This window comes from Pezoporus flaviventris, unplaced genomic scaffold, assembly GCF_033815535.1.
Source record: "Pezoporus flaviventris isolate CSIRO_AGI_PZ_B2104156 unplaced genomic scaffold, CSIRO_AGI_Pfla_v1 ptg000001l, whole genome shotgun sequence".
Classification (NCBI taxonomy): domain Eukaryota; kingdom Metazoa; phylum Chordata; class Aves; order Psittaciformes; family Psittacidae; genus Pezoporus; species Pezoporus flaviventris.
In genome coordinates, this window is record NW_026892549.1 from 45,205,713 (window position 1) to 45,228,396 (window position 22,684).

The window sequence follows — 22,684 nt, forward strand, 5'->3', positions numbered from 1 at the left end:
AGATATGATTCTGGAAGAACTTCACCTGCAACTTACAGAATCGTAGACCAGTTAGGGTTGGAAAGGACCTTATGATCATCCAGTTCCAACCCCCCTGCCATGAGCAGGGACACCTCACACTAAACCACGTCACCATGTCCAACCTGGCCTTGAACACCACCAGGGATGGAGCATTCACAGCTTCCCTGGGCAACCCATTCCAGTGCCTCACCACCCTTACAGTAAAGAACTTCTTCCTTGTATCCAATCTAAATTTCCCTGTTTAAGTTTTAACCTATTACCCCTTGTCTTATAGATACGCACACATATTTATGATATGTATGTATATGTATGAAAAAATTATTATGAGAATTTAACATCTCTTAAAATTTGGAGAAAATGGTTAAATATTAGATGTCTATAGGGTGATGCTCAGACTGTTATCAATAAGCTCCTTAGACTGAAGCCAGCTGATAAGTCTTAAACTAACTCATTGTCTGAATCTTCTGAAAAGTAAACAGATTTGCAGCCCACAAAGTTGAGGGGGACTACTTCACTCCCAGCAGAAATGAAAGTGCCTTTAATCTGAACAGGCAGTGAAACTTTTAGTACCTTGTCTCCAAGGGCTGTGTTCCAAGCTGAGGGAGCTGTACGCTAATAACAAACTGTGGTTACCTGAGAAGTTGTGGAAGCATCTCAGGAAAGGAAAATACTGGATGAGTGTGGGTTTCTGAGAGCATTTAAGTCCTTGTCATGCCATAGATTGGGTCTCTCATGGGACCTGATCTTCCATTTATGTGAAGATTTTTGATTTAATGAAATATTCCGGGCATATTTTCTACTGTTAATTTTTACCAAAGCATTTTCTCTGTAACCTTTTACATTCTTGTTTAGCCTTTATCCTTTCAAACAGAGTGCAGCAGAAGCTATATTTCAGTACCTCCTGACTGCACCATATTTTTAAGAAATTAATTCTTGTCTCATCTCTTGATATCCATATGCATTACTGGCTAGTCTGTATACCACCATTAGACAGAAGAAAGGGTCTTTGGCTATTGCATTAGTGCCTAAAGGGGGTCATATATGGAAACACGAGATGTGTCTGGCAGTTTGGTATTCATGTTTTTTAATTGCTGATGTCAGTTCAGTATTCGACCTTTGACAAGGGTAGGCAGTGAAGGATGTGCACCTCAGACATCTGGAGAAAAAGCTTCTGTGCATAGTGGACTACAGGAAATGATGTAGCTGTTCTACAAGGACTTGTTTAAAGCTAAAATATTCATCTAGCTGCATCATCTGTCTTGTGTTCACTCGCCTCTACACGTTGTTCAGGCTCCTGCATTGCTTGCACGCAAGAAAAGAGTCACATTCTGATTGTTGCCTCTGAGATTGTTCTAAATAGTTTAATGTTATGTATATATCATACTAGGTGGCTGAGTATTATTAGAAATCCTGGGCTTTAAGCGCACTGTCATCCATTGTTCAGTAAACACAATTACATTGCCCTGTCTTTCATCTTTTCTCTAATGAATCCATGCTAATTGATTAATCAGTGCTGTTGCTTCACTATGATAATCCCATATGAGGAACAGTAGTAACATAGCTAGCAATTGCTAACATATGCTGTACTCTGAGGAAAAAACCCTGCAAGTGGCAAACCCAGATCAGGTGAAAGCAGAGTGGTGGCTCAGCTAAGCCTCATGTTCCACAGCACAGCTCTGTCTGCTGGGAGATAGGCCTGATTTTTCGGGTATTCAGATGTGAGCGGGATCCACTGATCACTGGTACAAGGGATCTTTCAGGCTACTGCCAATTAATGTTGTGCTACAAAAACGCATATCTGAGAAGATGTGGGCAATGTGATCACTGAAATGCTTTTTCGAAGTTTCATCTGCTGTTAGTTACTGAAGTGACTGTCTGGACTTGAATGTGGCTATGACAGTAGCTTCTAAAGCAAGACAGAGCATTCTTACACCATCACAGCATGTTACTGATGTTGCTGATAACTTCCAAAGGACTGAATAGAGATCTCTGATCTAAAACAAAGCTTAAAGTTGGCTCTGGCAGGCTTCTAGCAGTGCTTAGCAGGCTGATGGACGGTAACAATTTGGTTTTCTTGGCTTTTACGGAAAGAACAGAACTATGGATTCCTGTTGACCAGCCTAACTTGTTTAAGGCATCACATTATATGCTCCATTCATGAAGAGAATTAGCAGCAAAATATTAAATATGATCTTTAGTGAATTATGGTTTTTAACCTTGAAAATGGGTGTATATGTTAAATTTTAGAAACCACTATTGTTCGCTCATAGTCACTGGTGGTTATGGTGAAGATGCACAAGAATTTTCATGTGGCTAAAAGAGATGGCTAAACACGATTAAGGGATTTTGGCAGTTTTGATTTGGTAGTGCAGTTACATTTGAAAAGGATAGTTTGTTTTTTCTCTTTTCTGTATTGTTCATTAGGTGTGTCTTGGGTTTGTGGTGGTTTAGGTTTTTTGTTTGTTTCAGGTCTTAGTTGTTTTTGTTTTGGGTTTGTTAAGTTTTTTTAAGTGCCGAGAATTAGAATAAAATGCACATCCTCTTTTTGAGGAACATGGTGATGTGGCATCATACCTAAGATTGTCTAGGTAAGATTTAGATATTCACTGTGTAATACTTTCATGGAGAAATCATCCTGATGTAATGTGTATAGGTTTCAGAGATTTTTTATTTAATTTTAAAAAGGAATACAACCAGTTCCTGTTTACACAAAAAAGAGTCAAAACACAGATTTGTACTTTGCAGATCTCTTGTAAAAGGTTTTCTCAGCTAAAGATCCTGGGAGTTTTAAAAAATTGAGTGAAGCTAGGGAAGATAATGCTGATGTTCTCTTGATCTGAGAAACTTTGATGGATTTTCTTGTAGAAGTACTAGTATCTTTCCTGTCTTTGCAGTATTACTTGTCCAATGGCAGTTACCAAACAAGAGGAGGGATTAATATGCGTTTGTAGAGCTAACGGTAGTGCGCTTCTTAAATGATGCTTGTTGCCACGGGAATGCTTACAAATAATTTTTATAGTAGCTCTTATGTCCAAGGGTTGTGTGCTTTTTTTGAGCACAGATTTTTGTCTCCAAGTGGATGATGCAAAAGAAATCACAAGATTTAGCTTGGAAACACCTGCTTCCTCACTGTCTTGTATTGCTGGTAGCACTGGTAAATATTCTCTGTGAATAAGAGAGCAGCCATGGATTTCTGAATAGTAAATTTAGCAGTAGTCCTTAAAATATAATTAAAAACTCAAAAGGTAAATAAAATATGAATGTAAATATCCTAGCAGAATCTCAGGATCTGTATACATTAGCTCTAATACCTCCGCATAAGAGTTGCCATGTTTCAAATCAGCCAGAATCCTTTAAAATACTCTTTAAGTATAGATGATCTTAAATTAATAATCTTGCTGAGATGCAAACTATACTGGCTCAGGTACAGTGACCTCCTAACATTGCTTTGTAGCTTCCAGTTGGCTTGTAGTGCAGGCAGAGGGCTTGCAGGCAATTAAAGCAGCATGATAAATGGGGGAGAGGCCTAATAAATATATCTTCTGTTTTAAAGGTGCCAGTGGTTATATGGCTGGCCATGTACTCCTCCATCCTTTCAGTAATTACCCCAGTAGTGACAACTTCTAAAAGTTGCAAACATTTAGCATATTACTTATGTTTCCAGAAGGTTTTTGGTTGGTTTTGGTGTGTGGGTGTTTGGTGGGTGGTTTGTTTTTTTCTTCCCCCTACTGAAACATTTCCTTTTACTTCAAGAATTGGTTCTTGGCCAGTAGAGGTGCTAAATGCAAATATTTATCAATATGCTATCAATGCTTTTAAAAGCAGCTTTCTATTGCTTTGAAAAAGACATTGCTCACACCTCACCCTGGGAATTCTTAAAATGTTGGGCTTAATTCCAGAGTTTTATGTGCAGGAAAGCTGCTTCTGGAGATTTTTAACTGAGACAACTTTTCCGTTTTTCTTTTTCTCTGAGCCCTTCACTAAGAGAACTACTTAGGCACTCAAGCTGCACCTCTTCCTTCCCTTCACCCATGCAAAACAACTGCCAAGAAAGGTGTGAACTCCAGTACTCATGCAATTTGCTTTTTTTTTTTTTTTTCCCCTTTCTTAGTGTTTGAGATCTGAGGACTCCTGGAAAGTTTCATGACCAAAATTATATGTAACAATTTTGATCTCCGGGCCTAAAGTAACCCTTTCTGCTGTTACAAATAAAGAAGTTACTGTGTGCATAGGAATTTAAGAAACAGCATGGCTGTTTCTATGCAGAGACCACTCCTTAGGTAGAGCCTTGGATGGTTAACACTGGAAACAAATTGGGAGTAGGTAGAGCAGGAAGTATTGAGGAGAACATTTTTAAGGTTGGTATTGGCAAGGTGTGTTTTACATGTAGAGGGTGAGTATTTCCAGGAGAGCTCAGTGGGAGTTAAGAGGTAAGAAACTGGCTGGTGTAGCTTGTGTCTTTGAAGAGCTCCTTATTTCGGTTCCTGCTGACTCCTGTTCTCCATGGGAGCTGTGTTTGGTATTTAACAGTATCTTACCTCTAGAAAGCAGGGGCTTCAGTGTGCTTGCTGACTTTGGACCACTGCTGATTAGGGGGGAGAAAACATTGTCTCCTGTACTTAACCCCACAATGTACTGTTCGTCTCCCTGGCTTCTCAGTGTTGAGTGCACCCTGTTTACTGCTGAGGCTTTGTCCTCATAGACTTCTGGCAAAAGTTGTTGACCACTGAGCTAAGGCATAAGCAATTATTTTGAAAATACATGTGTGCGTATAAGATGTTCCTATCCCAATTTTCACGATGATACTGAGTACTTCAGTTGAATTGCGTGTGTGATGCAGTTGCTTCTAACCTGCTTCCATGCAAAGTTGCCTGGAGTAGTTGGATTGACCAGGGAAGGGGATTTCAACCAGCTTGAGTTTTGCATTGAACAGCACAGAATATCTATCCAGCAGTACAGTTCAGCTGTAACGATAACCCTCAACAAAGAGTTCTTTGGCAAATGATTTTGGGGGATAATTTCTTACTAAAGATTGATTCCCAGGAGGGTGTCTATTTATGCCCTTGGTTTTAAAATATCTTTTTAAGTGCTGAGACCGCAGCTTACTACAGTACTCAAGAAATCCATTGATAGTTGAAAGGGAGAAATGTTGCTATTGTGGTTCCTGAAACTGTCATGTAATTGCTAAAAACATTCTATATTATGGTTTTTCTTTGTGCTGTGCTAATTAAACATGAATCCACTTACATATTATTAAAAGTATCTGAAGATGTACAGCTATTCTTGTATTCAAAAGTATCTTTTGCCAGTCCAGTAGAATTTGTCCATTTCAACTGACAACCTTGAGAGAAGGTTGCATGGTTTTTATTTTCGTATTTAAACCTACCCAAAAGTCATCTTTAGCAAGTGATTAATTGCATTTGTAGATACTTCACAATTGCATCAATTATCCATTTCAAATGGATTTCATTCTGAATAGCTGAGAGGATGATGTAGTTTAATAAGTAAGTGAAATGAAGTATATTGTAAGCTGTTTAAAAATACTTACCACGTTTTCTGGAGGCAGAGTGATTTAAATCAAGCAGACTGCTGGAAAAATAAGAAATACGCAGTAACAAACAGTAATATTTTTTTCTTTCAGTTTAGCAGCGTTTTATTAGCCTGTTTTGCATTGGCTTTCATCCTTGATATATTGGTGATAGCAATACTGTGGGGATGTTAGATGGTTAGGAATTTTTTAATTGAGATAAATAAGTTGTGGTTATAAATACACTTGTTTAAGTATGAGAGCTTGCATGTCTGTTGATCAGCATCTTCTCTTTCAGACATGTTCTGTAATGTTTAGAAGCATACTGAGCAATTTACTCCATTTTCTATTATTACTTGGTTTTAAAAAGATATTTGATATTTTGTTATGCTTATTTTGAATAATAAAAAAAAGGAAAGTTGTATGTTAAATAAGATTAATCTGAACATTTTTTTGAGGAATTATTATGCATGCTTTTGCAATATTGAACCATTCTGAAATATGTTTCAGGAAGTGGTAAAGCTGTGTGGGCATGAAGATAGTCTGGTATTAGCTTGGTAATGAAAGGTTAGCTAAGCAGATGAAACCATATATTGACACCAACTTTGTTTTCATATCTAATATTTTAATGACTTTGACTTTTGTGTTGGTATTTTCGGTGTGTAGTGCTTAACCTGTTCAGAGCCTCTGCTTTTAATGCTTTTCCTCAGAAAATTATTTCTTCTGCAGAGGTGTTCTAAAACCAGGTTTCAGCTAACTGATAACTTGTAATGTATTTCACTTGTCAAAGTATTCCCTGACCTTGTGATAACCTGACTCTGTACTTTGTAAGTAATAGTAATAAAATAACTTTTCCTAATGTAGGATTTTAAGGTCACATCTTTGATTAGGCCCACTGCAGATTTAAGGCCAAATGAGGAAATCTAGGAACCAGTTTTTAGTATAAAACACTTTTCAGACTTGTGATTTGCTGCATTCTTTTTTTTTTACAGTTTGAGGGTGACGGGAGTGTTGTAATGATGGATTACTGGTTATTGTGGTCAGACAAAGTTTCTTAGCTATTTCAGAAACACACAGACACAGGCAACTTACCTTTTGTCCCAGCAGACCAAAGTAACCCATGGAGAAGCCTTTCTGAGGAACAGTCATGTACAATAGGCTAGAACTTGGGAACAGCACTGTATCCAACTGCTGGACGTTACATCAGGATGCATGAAACTTTGACTCAAATAGAGCTATCATATTTTGACTCATACTTGGTTATATTATTACTGAATGAAAAATGGCCATAATGTGCATTCCTTGAGCTATATGGTCCTGGGGATCATCTTCTGTAGGCAGTGTCAGTTGCATTTGTGTTGCATTTGTTGCTGTAACTAAAGGTAAACGCTTTTACTTTGTAACATGGACTAATCGGTTTGGGAATATTCATGAAAGCTAAAAATAGTGCTGTGGCTTTTTAAACTCACTCTGGCTGTCAGAAATGCTCACATGATCCTGAAAGTGTTGCTAAAAATGTTCAATTTTAAAATATAGTAATTAAAATTGTCTGTTGTGAGAGCAAGATGAGACATTTCCTGCATTTGTAAACGAAGCATTCCTTTCCGCCTTCCCAGGTTTCCTTGCATCCGACTGTTTGTTATGTTGGTAGGATCTGAACTCCCACTGAACCTTCTTGGAAGAAGGTTTACTGTTGGCCACGTAGGGAGAGTGAACTCTGCAGCCTGCCACCCTGCTCTGTGACCTTCTGCTTTAGGGTTTGGATGCATTTCCTTTGTTTTAAAAAGCTAATGCCCTCGGGGAAGGCAATACTGTAAACTGGAACTTCAGACATATATTTTCACTTTTAACTTTGTCATTAAAGGAAAGTTTCGGATAAAGATACTTTCCCTTGGGTGTACTGGACTGCTCCATTCCTAATTTGAATAGATTCCATGTGTATTTCTTCTATTAATAGATCTTATTTATTTCCTTGAAGTTTATTGTTATCGTTTGACTATTTTATACTCCAAGTATACCCTGCGCTCAGGATTTTCTTCGATTGTTTATGTAGACTTCCTATGTGTAAATTTGTCTGAGATTAGCCTCGTATGTTATTGTTCAATGAGAATTCTTTTTCCAAGTACAAGAGGATTTTTTTGCAACATAGCTTTTCTAAGAAGTGATATATTTGCAAATTTATACTTCCTGCAAGCTTACAAGAAGTCTTAAGAATAGTATTCTGAGCCTACAAGGGCCTTTTAGGGCCACTTGGTGGCCCATGAATATTTCTAAAGCTCTCTACTGGACTGGATGGTATTGTCCACTCTTGGGTGAATGTGCAAACTTTTGCTGCAGAACCCCCTCAACAAAAAATTTATCTTTTTTTTAGCTAAAATGTAGCGCAAAACAACACTAGAACCAGAGCTTAGTTAGAAAACGGATCTGGTGCAGGTTTTTTTTTATTTAATATGAAAATCCAGGGGTTCTAGGTTGTGATGATAGTGAGAAAACAGAACAAGGGGCTGGTCAGTAACCTGGCTGTCAGTGCAGCCATCTGCTGTGTTACCTGCTCAAGGCCGCACCCTTTGTTTCAAATGAGAACAGTTGATTTGACCATTTTCAGTGAGTTCTGTCTCTCTCTGTCTCTTTTTCTAGACAGAAACTTTCATAGTCCTGGGGTAACAGTTGGACTTGATCATAAAGGTCTTTTCCAACCTAGTTGATTCTGAATCCAGCATATTTATTGTTGGAGCTAATATATATCCATACTGACTGTTGAACTGAGAAGACTGTGCATGTTCACAGAGTAGAAAATGTGACTGGTATGTACTCTTCGCTCTTTCCACTGTTACACACATGTTTACCTAATTTAAGAGCTGTCACATAATGAATATAAGACTATTCAAAGTGTTTTGTTTACAGGTGTTTGCAGAGGGCTATTACTTAATGGGATCCCTTCTCTTATGCTTCAATCCTAATTTGAAGAACGTGCTTTTCACAGGACTGAGGAAAGTTGACTAATTCAAAATATCCCTATGTAAATAAATTTTAAAACTTCCAGTGTTCTTAGATGCATGTGCTTCATTGGCTTTTGTTTTTACCACACCATTTTGTTTTTTATTCCTGTTTCCTAAGTGAAAACTGCAATACTGTCACTGTAAATCTATTACACTGTCAGCTGAATTTGAGTCAAGTTTTGGGAGTCAGGGTCATTAATCCTTCTGCTATTGAAAATCTGACAATCAGTCTGTAAAATATGAACAAGAGATTGAGGTTTTTACTTGAGGTTGAGTTCCTGATTTATGAGGTTAGTATGGAATATGCTTCATGTAACAAGAATTGTTCCTTGACATGTGGTTCCACTGTGAAAAGTGATTGGAAGAGATGGCACATACTCAGTGTACGTTTCTTAGAATAGTTCTTCCATTAGTGACATCAGTTCGTTTTCAGTGAGCTATATTTGGCTTGCAGTGGAAGCCAAGTCTGTTGGCTTGTGCTCCGATTAACATACAAAGAGACCCATACCAATACTGTGGGCTCAAAAGCAGTGTGTGAACCAAAAGGGGATCCAGTTTGACTTATGTTGTAAGGGTTTGCTTGTGAGGTTGGTCATGATTCTTTTTTTAGAACTCAAACCAACCCACTCTGGCCTGCAACTCTCTTGATTCTTATAAACTGAAAATGAGTTCTGCAGATCTTTGAAGGACTGAAAGCACCAAACCTTTAAAGCCATCTTTCTGAGTAGAGCCACCTTTCGAGAGACATTGGAAGTTTTAATATACAGTGTAGAGCTTCTATTGAAAATTAAATTACCTATCTAGCTGGCTTTGTTCTTTGGAATTAATTTATAACATTGCAACCTTCTGCCTTGAGACAACTTGATATGGCGAGTATATACACTGGAAAACTGTACCACTGCAACAACAACAAAAAATAATTACTAACTTTATGCTTTATCTGGTTAAGATCAAGCTCTGAATTGAATTCTCTTGGTGTGTTGACAGCTGAAGATTTATGTCTTCCAGCTATACTCCTGTTGTGGAGTTGACAGAAGTGACCTCTCCAAAGAAGGTCTCTGTTACGGATTTTGCTCTGTTTACATTATTGCCATAAGGGTTGTAACGAAGTACAGTATGTTAAAGCTAATATATCACCTGCTGACAGTGGTCTTATCTCATTGGTACCTCTTTCCCTCTCCCAGAAAAAAAAATGCAAACATTGAGAGTCTAAGGATCACAAAAAGAAAGCCAAAAAATGGTTTTCAAGAGCTTTAGCATTAATGCCAGGTCCCTGTGTGAACTGTATTTTTGTGTCTGGCCAACTTGTTACTTTTTTTTTCTGTGAAGTAACTGTGAAAATATGTCTTTACCAGATAAATGCTTCTAAGGGATAGAAAGAGGAGGGGGAAAAGTGCTTGGGTTTACCGATGGTCTGTGGAGTCTGTTGCAGAAGGAAGGCGGCCTAGTATGGGAAAGAGTGAGATTCAGGTTAGACAGACAGGTAAGGAAGCAGTACTGTGAACTTCTGCAGTGGAAGCATGGTGGGACTCTGGTGTGAAGAGCAGGACTTTAGATCCCCTCCTGTTTCTCCAAATGCTGTGTCATGTACATTGCATACAGAAAGAGTCTTTCAGTCCTCACTGTCAGTGAGATGATGTTACTTATGGCTTGTTTTCTCTCCCAAATATTGACTCAAAAATATATATGCATAAATACATAATAGTCTAAAAATGCACTTTGAAATCTCTCAACAGGGTGCATCCCAGGTATCATTTCAGGATGGGGAGATGAACCCCAGTGGACTGACAGAACTGTTGTTGGCTCAGAGGGCCCGGCTCCCTGTCAGGTAGGAACTTCATCTGTTCAGTGCTAACTCAAGTGTGTTTTATCAACACACATGATAAGGCAGGCTTCTCATTCCAGCTGCATCTGTGAATCTGCATTGTTCTCATCGTCATGATCTCTTCCTCCTTGTTCCTTTCCCATCCCAAAAATGCACTCCATTCACGTACTGAAGCACATATTTGAGCATGAGTCTTTTACCTTGTTGGTGAATATGAATTTCTTGTGCTGTTTGTAGTGTAAGGCTAAGGGGGAAATATGCTACTACTGTGTACTCTGTTTTTGCTTTCTACTCAGTCCTGTAAGTATTAATGCCAAGATAGAGGATATTTGTAGGTAATATATCTCAATAAATAACAACTCAGCTGAACCATATAATCCTAAAATGATCTTTTTCAGTTAAAATGTCACCTCTGTTTTTGGGTGGTAAGGTTATTACTTTGCTGTATCCTGTAGTAGATTTTATGTCTATGTTTATACACTGTGAAAACTATAGCCAATATTTGCAGTATTTCCCTGTGCATTACCTCACTAGAGTAGTTGGATTGAATGCATCCTTTTTCTCTCTTCAGTTATAATAAAACAGACATGGCCATTGCTGTTAAAACTGAAGGTGGTAGTGGTTACATTGATAGTTTGAGGAATAGCTTTTACTTTGATGAAACTACATTTTGAGTGAAACTGAGGTAAATATATAATCTGCATTGGAAGCTAATACAGTAAAATTTGAGAGCTGCATAGCTGAAATAAGAAGAAACTGGGTTTCCCAAGAGGTTTAATAATGAGCTTTGGTGTTTATTGTTCCTGAAATCACAGGGAAAATTCTAAATGGTGCTTTGCCTTGTTGAACCTTCTATCACTGGCCACAGCCCGTTGATCCAGACTGTCCAGATCTCTCTGCAGAGCCTCCCTGTCCTTCAGCAGATCAATGCTTCCAACCACCTTGATGTCATCAGCAAATTTACTGAGGGTACACACATCCAGATCGTCAATGAAGATATTAAACAACACTGGCCTTAATACTGAGCCCTGAGGGACACCACTAGTGACCAGTCGCCAACTATATGTGACACCATTTACCACCAGTCTTTGGGCTCTGCCCTACAGTCAGTTTCCAACCCAGCAAAGAATACACCTGTCCAGGGCATGAGCAACCAGTGTCTCCAGGAGGATGCTGTGGGACACAGTGTCAAATATTTTACTAAAAGTCCAAGCAGACAACATCCACAGCCTTTCCCTCATCTCTTATGATAAGTCACCTTATAATAGGAGATCAGGTTGGTTAAGCAGGACCTGCCCTCCATGAAGCCATGCTGACTGCGCATGATCCCCCCATTTTCCCACACATGCGTTGTGATCTCACTTAGAATGATCTGCTCCATGACTTTCCCCGGCACTGAGGTCAGGCTGACAGGCAGTAGTTTCTAGGGTATTCCTTCCTGCCTCTTTTGGAGAGAGGCATCATGTTGGCCAGCCTCCAATCCTCAGGGACCTGCCCTCTAGACCAGGACTGCTGATAGATTATTGAGAGTGACTTGGCAAGCTCCTCTGCCAGCTTCTTCAGCATTCTTGGGTGAAAAAAAATGAAATAAACAGTATCTGCATACCTTAATCTTTGAGCATTTATCCTCACAAACAACTGATTTAAGAACAGGTGTTGATATTCCCATTTTACCTCAGTGAAGTCTGGGAAGGATGCATGAAGTCACATACCCGAAGCCTGTGGGGAAGTTCACAAAAGCAGGGCTGTAACCCTTGTGGTCTTCTGGGCCATGCCAGGATTGTGGTAGAAGGATCATCTTTCCTGTTAGAACATGTTAAAATTTAGTCTTTTTTTTATGCAAGGGAGTTAATTTCTTAGCTGTTCTTGTTCTTTGAGTTATTATTTCTTTTATGTGAGACTTTTTTTGTCTTGGTGTGGTTGTGCTTTTCAACTCATCTGTCTGTATTTTTCTTCCCACTTGGAGGCCTCCTTGTCACCTCCTTTATATGCCATTTCATAGTTTCTTCTCTTGCCTGCTGGTGCTGATACATATTTTTAGCATGGGCTCATCATGCAAAGGAATTGGAGTGCTCTTCCAGATTTCTCTGCACCTGCCAGGCCTCTAAGTTACACGCTGCCTGATTAATGTTCATCATGCAGGTATAGAACTTTGTCGGTTTAGTTGCTAATACTTATTTTCTCTTTATGGAATGTTGCTAAAGACTTCTACAGCTTGTTTCACCTGAAGTAATTATTATGCATCACCAAATATATGCACTCATTTGTCTCTTGATCCGTTAATTTGTAATGGGGATTAATCAAGCTCTGTGCATACTATCCTCATATTTACTGTTGTCTTTATGCTTTTACTAGGGTATTTTAGATCGTCTAAGTCCTCCTAGGAATTTTCTGAGATCGTATTATCGTTTATTGAGTTAAACAAGTCATTGTTGCATTTGGCATTCTTCAGAAGGTTGTGATGCTCATTTGCTTTTAATCTTCAACCTGATTTTGGTGGCTTTTGGAAATACTGACAATGAAAAAGACCGCTGTGATACTCTTCAGAGGTATTCAGTTTTCTGAAATGGCCCTTTTTCTGTCACAAAACAGTCGATAATAAGCACGGATTTCTGTAAATCTCTTAGGATTTTTGCAGAATTCTGCAAGCTGTCTTGACACAGGAGCATGTAAGGAAAAGTAGTAAAGAATATAGGTCAGAGTCCACTCAACTGTTGCCTGAGCACCAGTATTGAACGGACAGGGAGCAGAGGGAAAGGAAAACTGGCCAGAACAAGGTATTCTTGAGAACATTTCTGCATTGTTTATGTATATATATATATGCATATATATGTATATATATGTGTGTGCGTATATATATATATATATAAAAAAATATGTATCTAAAAAAATAATTTTGGGATAAAATGAATTGTCTTAATCTGCCACCTTAACCTCAATGCCGCATTGAGACTAATGCATTAAGGAGAAACATTAGGAAAAAACGCCCAACAAAACAAGCACACATGTACACCTCTCCCTCTACCCCTCAAAATGAAGAAAAAGAGAAGGGACCAGTCTTTCTTTAAATGTAGAGTCTCAGTAAAATAATTTTACCTTGCTTGTGCTTCCTGTGTCCTAAGGAGATTTTTGAAAACGCTATTTTGCCTGCAAGTGCTGAGATGGGGAGTATGAGGATTTTTTTCCCCCTCAAAATTATGAATTATAATCATGCATTTGTATTATAGTCCAATTTATTCAGTCACCTTAAAAGGAATTCAGAACACATTACTTTGTAAAGCAAAGTTAGTATTTCTGTGAAATTCACTGGAATTTCAAAAGTCAAAGAATTTAAATTAAGGCAATTATTTTGATTTTTGTATGGCTTTTTCCTTAAATGTGAAGAGGTGTTTTGGGTTTTTTTAAACTGTTTTCCTGAAATTTTTTTAAAAGAGTAATAGGTTTATAAAGAAAAACGAATCAGTGGAGACCATTTATCTTTCTTACTCATACCTTAATTTGACTGAATATAAGAAGTTTATATTAATAAAATAGTATGAAATAATAAAACAGCTTTTTTCCACAAGTAGTAAAACTAGCATCTTAATATCTAATTTGACTCCATTTACATTGTTCTCTCTGAAAGGAAGTATTAGTTATATAAATAAATTCTGATTTGTGCAGGTATCTGTCTTGTGATATTTCAAAGATATAAGGGCCATGAAAAAAAAACAAATCATGATAAGCCTTCATTTAAATAAGCCATGTTAAATGATATTAATAAGGCTAATATTTCAGCCTAATTTTGAGCCACTCCCTAGTATGGAAGAAAGAAACTGCTATTGCTCTTGCTGCCTTCACTAGAATATATTCCTTCCCATCACTGAGTTTGATAATCATTATGACCTGTAGCACTTAAGCAAAAGAGTAGCTAGTCATCCAAAAAAATTATCTGAGCTTTCTCATCAGAGCACAAACCTATCTGAGGTCCGTGTCCCTTCTCTAACTACAGCCAATTTCACAAGGAGGAAGAAAAAAAGAATACCGTGATTAATATTTTATGATTATGAAGCCTAGTCAGCTGAAGTTAAAGGCTTCAGACTTGACTTGGTTTACATTTCTCACTCAAGTAGGAAAACTGTTCCATTTGAAGCAAATCCATTCACTTGAAGTAAATCCATTCACTGATTTAAGCAGGTAAAATTAGTTGCACATTTGGTGAATTAAATGAATGACAGCATGGAGGAGTTTTAGCTCCTCTGTTCAGAGCTAATAGGAAGGAAATTCTTTGCTTGGATGCTCTTAAAACATTTCACTGTAAAAGTACTGGGAAACTTTTCAGGACTATATCCCTCAGGAGCCTGAAAATTTTAATTTGACCTTTCAAGAACTGAACTTTGGTAGAAGAGAGAACTGCAACATTGGGTCACTGGCAGTTTTTAATGGAATAAATAAAGACGGGACTAATGACAACCCTCTCGTGATTTCTGAAGGTGGAATTTTTTTTGTTTGGTGGAAAAAATGATGCTGAGAGCAAGGGAAGACTAGCTAATGCCATCAGTGTGTAACATTTGATATTTTTTTCCTTGCTTCCCTTCATATTCTGGACTAGGACTGAAAGATTTTTAAAGTAAAAGCAGGATCTTGATACTCCACAGAAATCAGATGGAAATTTGTCACTACCCTTAACATTGAATCTCTTAGCACTTTATACATAGAAATACTGGTTTTGCAAACCTTGCTTTTCCTTGTAAAATTGAATGTTAAGGAGTAGTAAACATGAATCTGCTTGGACATGGATGTTTAGTTTAATAGCAGTGGATTGTTTGGAATTCAAAGGGTAATTTATGCATAGATAATTCATTACGTGTTTTCATTATGTTCCATTTTGCTGTCTTCCCATTTCTTTTTCACAGAGGTCAGGGTCAGTTCCTTGGTTAAAACACTGTAGGTACATAATTAAAGTGTAACTGCAGCATTTCTTTTCCTTCTCAGTATTTTATTTTTTTTTAACTACTGTGTCTTTCATTAGTCTAATAGCAAACGATTGGAACAACTTGATTTAAAGAAAAAAAGATGCACAGAGCTGGTGCATGCAGGCTGTCTGGTTTCTCTCTAAACCTTTAGACAGTTAATCTTACGGGAACCAACTAATACTAGTGGGGGGAAAAAATCTGGATTACAGTGTATCTTTACTAGATTTAACGCATTTTAGTTAGGAGAGGGTGATTGATTACCTCTTCAAACCTGAAACTGGAGCATTCTGTATTGTTTCACAGCAAATATTTAAGCTTTGTGGATAGTTTGTTCAGTTTTGTATAGAATGGAGCAGATGAAATGTGCCTGTCTCTTCTAAAAGAGGGTGAGCGGTTTTCTTAACTGTGCCTCAAAAGCTTCTCCTTGACTCTGCATGCTCAGTTGCTTTCTTCTCTCCTTCTATCCATCCCTAGATAGATATTGCTCAGATTTTCATCATTTGGGTGTGTTCACACTGTTTAACATCTTGAGCTCGTTTCTTCTTCAGGGCTTTCAAGATATTTTCACCAGAGCTTTGCGTATCTAGTTTAGAAGAGGGAAGTTAAAATGTGGAAAAGGGGTAGGAAGTAGATGGAAATGGGCTGTCTGACAGCTTGAGTTGAGCTGGCTACTCTGGAAGCTTCTCTGGAAGAATGGGTACAGACACTTTAGTGCCGTCAACTACTGTACTGTTTTATATGCAGAAGTAGCACATGGACAGAGTCACCACCCTCTTTATGCACCCCATGCATGCTTCCTCTTTAAAATTCCATTTGGTATCGTTGTTTTACCTGTAGGCCAGTGCTCTCTACCAGATGTCAGCACCCCTTGTTAGTGGATGCTTTTCCCCACCGGAACAGCAGCATTGACTTGTTGGATGGGAAGCGCAAGTGAAGAACAAGCAAGGAAGTGCAGCTTCGTAACTTCATCTGTGAGCACCCTGCATCAGAGTGACATTTCCTGTGCTTTTTACTTGGCTGTGGTCAGCACCACCACAAAGCACATTCACAATATCAGCTGTGCTTTTCTGATTGCAAGGGAAACGCTGACATCCTGAGCTAAGAGATTTTTTTCTTTTCAGAAACAGCAGCATTAATAATCTATACCTTTTCTTAAACACATATGAGGAGTTCAATGATCTATGCAAAGGTTTTCACTTTGCCATGTTGTGCTTCAATTGAAGACTTATGTGCAAGTGTTGAATAAGCCTAAAAGGGCAAAAGCGTATGCCATTGGAATGATAAATTCCTGATTTGTGTTTACTCAGGCAGTAGATTCTTGTGACATGCATATGATGTTTTTCCCAGTAACCCATGCAGAATGCAGCTTTTCCCAAGGTACCGTCTTCAGTATGTTGCAAAACAATCTGCTTCAGGCTGCATCTACTGCACTCTCCAAGAGATATCCTACAAAGATTCTCCTTATGTTTGTCACTGGGGAAGGTCAGAGCGCCTTAGCAAACTAGGTCTGGTTGGAGAGCTGCAAAATGTCTATTTCTGGAGAGAGGTCTTTCCAAATCTGTGTGCTCAGTGGTTGAGATCGGTTCTTTGGTATTATTGGATAGTGCACAGAAGGTTTCAGCTAACAGACCTTTTCCCATTGCATAACTGGCAAACTGCTAATTCTTGGTACAGTTTTCAGGAGGGGGAGCCATAGAATTCAACAGCCAGGGCACTGCCAATCTGAACATCAGACTGATTCACCACTGGATATGTGCAGCACTCCTTTTAAGTTTTGCTTTCCATGTTACACATGGACTCCTGTGCATGCTCACTATGCACATATGTACATTTCTCTTTGCTAAACTGTACTCATCAACATTTTTAATAATATGCATGGCAAGCCTTCCTGACAAATGTGATAGACTGTAAAGAATCTGGCAGAAATCAATAAACATCAAGCAACAAAGAATTTAAATAGTAAATGATGACAGCTTCTGCAGGTTAAAAATCAATAGTACAATATTGAATATGTTCTTGGATGCCACAGTCAGGTCATGCTAGGCAGGTGTCCTCCCTTTGCTGAGACCTCTGAGGCACCTCTAGTGCAGCCAGGGGAAGGGAGATGCCAGCATGCATATGAAGAAGCCTGAGTGCTGTGTTTCTAGTTTGGGTGAGCCGTGCAGTTCTGATAAATTTCACTGAGATAAATGCTTTTTTAAAGTTCACTTATTTTGATTGCTGTAGGAATATATCTGTATGTGTTATCCTTTGTTGTCAGTATTGTAGCTATCAACCATCAGTGGGAAGCCATTCTGCTTTCTCCCACCCTCTTCTTTCAGTTTTTGAACTTGACTCTGTCAAACTGAAGAGTCCCAGCATTTTGCTGTCCCTTTTGCCTGGGGCGTTTAGTAATCAGAATTCTTAAAGCTCCCCCTGTTTAGGATCTCCTTCAGCCACGCCCTATTCCCGCATACTTTCTCCAGTGTAGTGTAAACTAACCAGTGTGTGGAATAGTAACGCGTCTGGAATTCACTGTTTTTGTGGGCAGATTAAACCTGCTGAAAGATGGACAGCGTGAGTGAATAATGTCAAATTTTTCCAAGTCTCTGATATTTGACGTTCCTAAACGAAACAATGAAAATAGCTCTAAAAATTATGTGTCCTCAAAGATCTATTAAAGCTATTATGTAGGACAGTTTTCTCTCAGATGTAAGAATCACTTTTGTCATGAGAAGTCATTCTGACTCATAGATTTTTCTTAAATTAAAATATAATTCTAAAGTACCTTCTATATATGTATACAGAATGTGCTCTTATTCTGGGTATGTAGTGCTTTCTTGCATCCGTGACTTTCAGGTTGTGCCACAGTGTTTTTAAAACTAATACGCAATGTGCATGTGGGCTGCTTGTTTTCACAAAGAAACTTATTTTTCTTAGTGTGGAGATTTCATGTTAGATTTAAAACTAAACTTACATGTTGTCTTTGGCTTTGAGCCTTCTTACAGCTGCAAGTGCATTGATTTAATATGACAGCTAACCTGTCTGTCATGATAGCCCTCAGAAAAAATCCCTGCTCTGTTTTACAGTTATTTGGGAAGACAACTTCCCTGGAGTACTTAAGTGACATGGGGTTATGTGGGGACAACAGTAACTTACTTAGATTTTTCCTGTTCAGATGAAAGCCCATTCACTACTTCTGATTATTTTCTGAATCTGTAGGATTTGACTACTTTGCTCATATGTTTTAGTTCTGTAGAACTTCAAAAGGCAATAAAAGTAGGTTTTTAACATTTTTTTTTTTGTCTTTTAAGAGAATTGGAGGAAGTAGAAGATGGAATTGAAGGAAGATTTGATTTCCTATGCATGCATTTTTGAGCTTTTGGTAACAGCCCTCATTAGCTTTTCTGGCCAGTTTCACTAGAAAACAAAGGTCTCCAAAAAAAAGCCTTACAGGAAGATTTTGTCAGGATTTCCCTGTTTGATTTATGAAGAGGGAGAAATACAGGAGACAACAGGATCAGCAAATAGAAATGCCTGTTGATTGTGTCTATTATAAATATAACAACATGAAAATCTGTTACATTGGGATCAGTGGTAGCTGCTTCTTGTTCAGGGTCTGTCCATTTCAATTTTATGGAAAATCAAGTCCGTAAAATGCGGTCACATTCCAGTGTTGGACTTCCGGAAATAATAATGAACAAAAGCAAACAAAAATACCCTCCCCAAAACTCCCAAAAAAGAACCCACACACCTCCCCAAGCTCCAAAACTTTATCATATAAAAAATCATATAAATGTATTTTATAGGCTTATTCCATATTAAGCTGACTAAGCTAAGAATTATTGTATCTTAGGGCAAGTTGCTTCTGATTAATCATTATGAAGCTGGATAAAGGTTCATTACAAAAAATCAAAAAAAAATTCTTGCATTACGAGGAAGCAGTGCCAGAATTTGTCTAAGATCAGTTGCAGTAATTGTCCTGATTTTTGCATCATATCCAACAATCACAAGCCCATGGGTCAGTGAGACCAGTCAGCTGATCCCAGAGGAAGTTGTACTAGGAAAAAATATCATATGGGGGGAGGGTGGGGTGATACAGAAGAGTCAGCTTGGTCATCTTATCTTGCAAATGTGGGCTTTCTAGATCTGTTGCATGGTTTTTGGAGAAAGGTCAGAAGTCTTGTTCTCAACAGCAGCCTGCACTTACACCAGTTAGGCTAAGTCTTTAACTCATGGCAGTCCATTAAGTGGCCATTTCATTCAGTTTTATGTGTTCTGTAAAGGCTATAGGACTGGTGTGCAAGCACAGAGCTTCTTACAGCTTGAGGCTGTTAGGGTGTTTTAATGGCAATGCAAAACTGCAGTAGTTTTCCACTGGTCACTAATACTGAGTGTTGATGGTGTTCAGTACAATTTGAAGGGAGGGATGTTAAATAGGTTGTAGACAAGTATAGAAAGAAGGAACGTGTTCTGCTTGAATACGGACCTTACACCCATTTCTCTCCTTTTTTTTATGTTTTAGCCAATTCCAGTACCTTCCTTTTCAAATTATAATCACCCAGAATAGAGTTAAGGTCACTGGAAGGCTGGCAGTGTAAAATACTGAATAGGAAATGAAACGGCACATAGCCATGAAACAGCAAAAATCTGACAGACAATGTAGAAGTTTCTGAGAATGGTGTTTGAGGAAGGAAGCTTCCTGATAAAATGAGCTGAGTTGCACTTTAGATTTTAGTTTGTTTTGCTCTTTGTTAGTGAGGCTCTGCAACTGATAGCAGAAATCAAGATATTTAAATATGATTTGACTAATTTACTTACTGGCTTGATGTCCTTAATGTGTGATCTTTGTGTTTATAATGTATCCCTATGGGGAAACCGTCTGAAGCAGCTCATGTGGAGCTTAAATTAAGAACATGTAGAAGAATCCTTTCTTTTTACTGATGAAGTCTCTCCTGACTTAAAAGCTTATTCTTTAATATACTGGTTAATTTACTTAAGGGTTGACTTAGGAAAATGTCTAATACTTGGTGTCTTTCAAAGTACACAAATACTAATCTAAAAAATTAAAGAATTTGATAGCCATTTTACCTTTCATTGTATGTTTACATATTTGTGAGCTTGGAGTTGAGTATTTTTTCTGCCCTTTTCACTATCTAAATAATCAGAAGTTTATTTTTAACATAGAGAATTCTGTAAAGAAGCATATTAGATATGTTTCCCTGTGCTCTTTTTTAGTGAACTGACAAAAACAGTGGAGATTTCTGGGGACAGTGGACCCTTAGGAATACATGTAGTACCCTTTTTTTCATCATTGAGTGGAAGGTAAGGATTTTCTGCATTGCTTAGAAGTATATTAAAGAAAGGATTTCAGCTGTAGTTCTCTTAAAATACCTATGATTTAACCGTAAGGAAAATAAATGATCAAATGAAAGCTCATCTATGACACACCAAAATATATTCTAGTCTAAGTTACATATAAGACAATACCTGCCCGTATGTTCCTGTATGTCGTTTTAATTGCCTCTGGTTTTATTCTCTGAATGGTAAACTAGAGTCTCTGTAGAGCAATGTAATACTAAAGATGGAGGCCTAGAGGGTTAGTTGTTTTTTCCGGTGTCAGGTTGGTTTTGTGGGTGTGGGGTTTGAGTTTAGTTGGGGGGGGGGTGTTTCAGGGTGGAGGGAGGGGTTAGTTTCCTTTTTATTGTTTTGTTCCCATCCCCAGTTGAATTTCTCTGCATAGGCCCTTCCTTAGTGACATATCAAACAAGAAAAATAAAAAAACCCTTTTCTTGTCTGGTCGTGCCTTATATTTTTCAAGCCACCCTTCAGATCTGGTTGTATAGCATTTATAAAATGTGCACTATACCATGAACTTTTCTTTGTCACAATACAATTACTTTAATTATAAATGATTTAACATAGTCTGTTGAGATCACAAAAGCCTATTATAGCAGCATGCTCTTATTGATGCACTGTAGTTAAGACAGTGTCAGCATTTTCATTCTGTTTTTCAAGCTAGGTAACTCAGATGTTAAAATATAAAAAAATTCTAGGCTGAAATTTGACATGCAGAGCCTTAACCAGAGAGTTAATTTGACACTGGCAGCCCTGAATAAGAGATGGGAAATTGCCAGAGTAATAAATGACACTACCTGATAGCAAAATGGCTGCCTGTAACACAAAGACAATTATTGCAAAAGTAAAAATTGTCTAATTCTTAAGTGTTTTCTTTACTTGTCAACTTTCATGTAGAACAGAGAATGTGAAAGACTAAATTGTCTTGGAAAAGTCTGCTTGTGTAAATGTTTTCTTGGAAAGACCTGAGTTTGTAAGTAGACCCAAATTCATTCAAAACGTTTTCATTACCAAAAGGGAAAATGGACATCCACCTGCTGCCTGTAAAAGTGTCGTCACTGTCTGAAGAAGAAAGTTGGTCTTCAGTGGGAACTATAGGAAGTCTGAGTTGTGTCCTTGGCTGTACAGTCCACTTCTTTGTCTTGAAAGCCACTTGTGTCTGTTACCCCTTCATGAAATGCAGACAATAATAGATCTTTGTTATAGGTATGCCATAAAGGTTGTAGGACTTACGCTGTTACTTCATGATCATTAGGTAAAAATGTGGTGAAATTGCAAGCTATTACAATCAGTAATTATTGTGACTGCAATACAGTTCTGTACTGAAGTATCAGCATGTTAGGTGCAGCTTTTAAAGACCTCCATGAAGAAAAAATGGAGTTCCTTGGTCTACATTGCATGTGTGATAATATGTCCTTATTTGCAAGTGCTTTTGGGGATCCCCTGGAGCAAAGGGGTTTTTGACAGGTGGACTACTGGTTTAGACAGCTGTCTTGAAATTTTAATGGCCCTTGGCAGTAGCATACCAATATCTTTGTAAAAGCACTAGAGTGACTTAAATCACTTGTCCCTCTTATTTAATCAAGCCTGAGACTAGTGTATAAATTTTAACTCATCATAACAGGAGAAAGTACAGAAGAGCATCTTTTATTTCTGTTAATCACAAGATACAGTTTATGGGGGCACGCTGGCCATGACTAACTTGGTCTGGTATTTCAGTTGCAGCATTATCTTCTAACAAGGTAATGATGGCATTAGCCCAGTGCTGCTGCAGAGCAAGCTTTTTCTAGAGGTCATTAAATCATTGTATTTATTGAGAAAATCTTAGTTTCTGCAGGAACTACAAAACTAATGGAAATAATTTCTCCCCTTTCTTTTGCACTTAGATATCATTAAAAAGAGAAATTAAAATTTAATGGTGTATTAAAATAATGCTAAAATTGAGTCTGTGGGAAAAAGTAAGGGAGTAATGAATTTAAGCTGCCACAGCACATGTAACTCAAGCCACTTGCACACTCGA

At 38.0% G+C, this 22,684-nt stretch overlaps 1 protein-coding gene across 3 annotated transcripts in view; it reads left to right on the forward strand.

Annotated features, from left to right (window-relative positions):
* The window catches only part of PARD3B (par-3 family cell polarity regulator beta), a 429,596-nt gene that overhangs the window by 178,854 nt on the left and 228,058 nt on the right, over positions 1–22,684 (forward strand). For all 3 annotated transcript variants that reach the window (XM_061455076.1, XM_061455066.1, XM_061455058.1), the window contains exons 5-6: positions 10,284–10,375; positions 20,545–20,631. In XM_061455076.1, the coding sequence (XP_061311060.1) occupies positions 10,284–10,375; positions 20,545–20,631 (179 nt within the window). The remainder of the gene's footprint in view (positions 1–10,283; positions 10,376–20,544; positions 20,632–22,684) is intronic.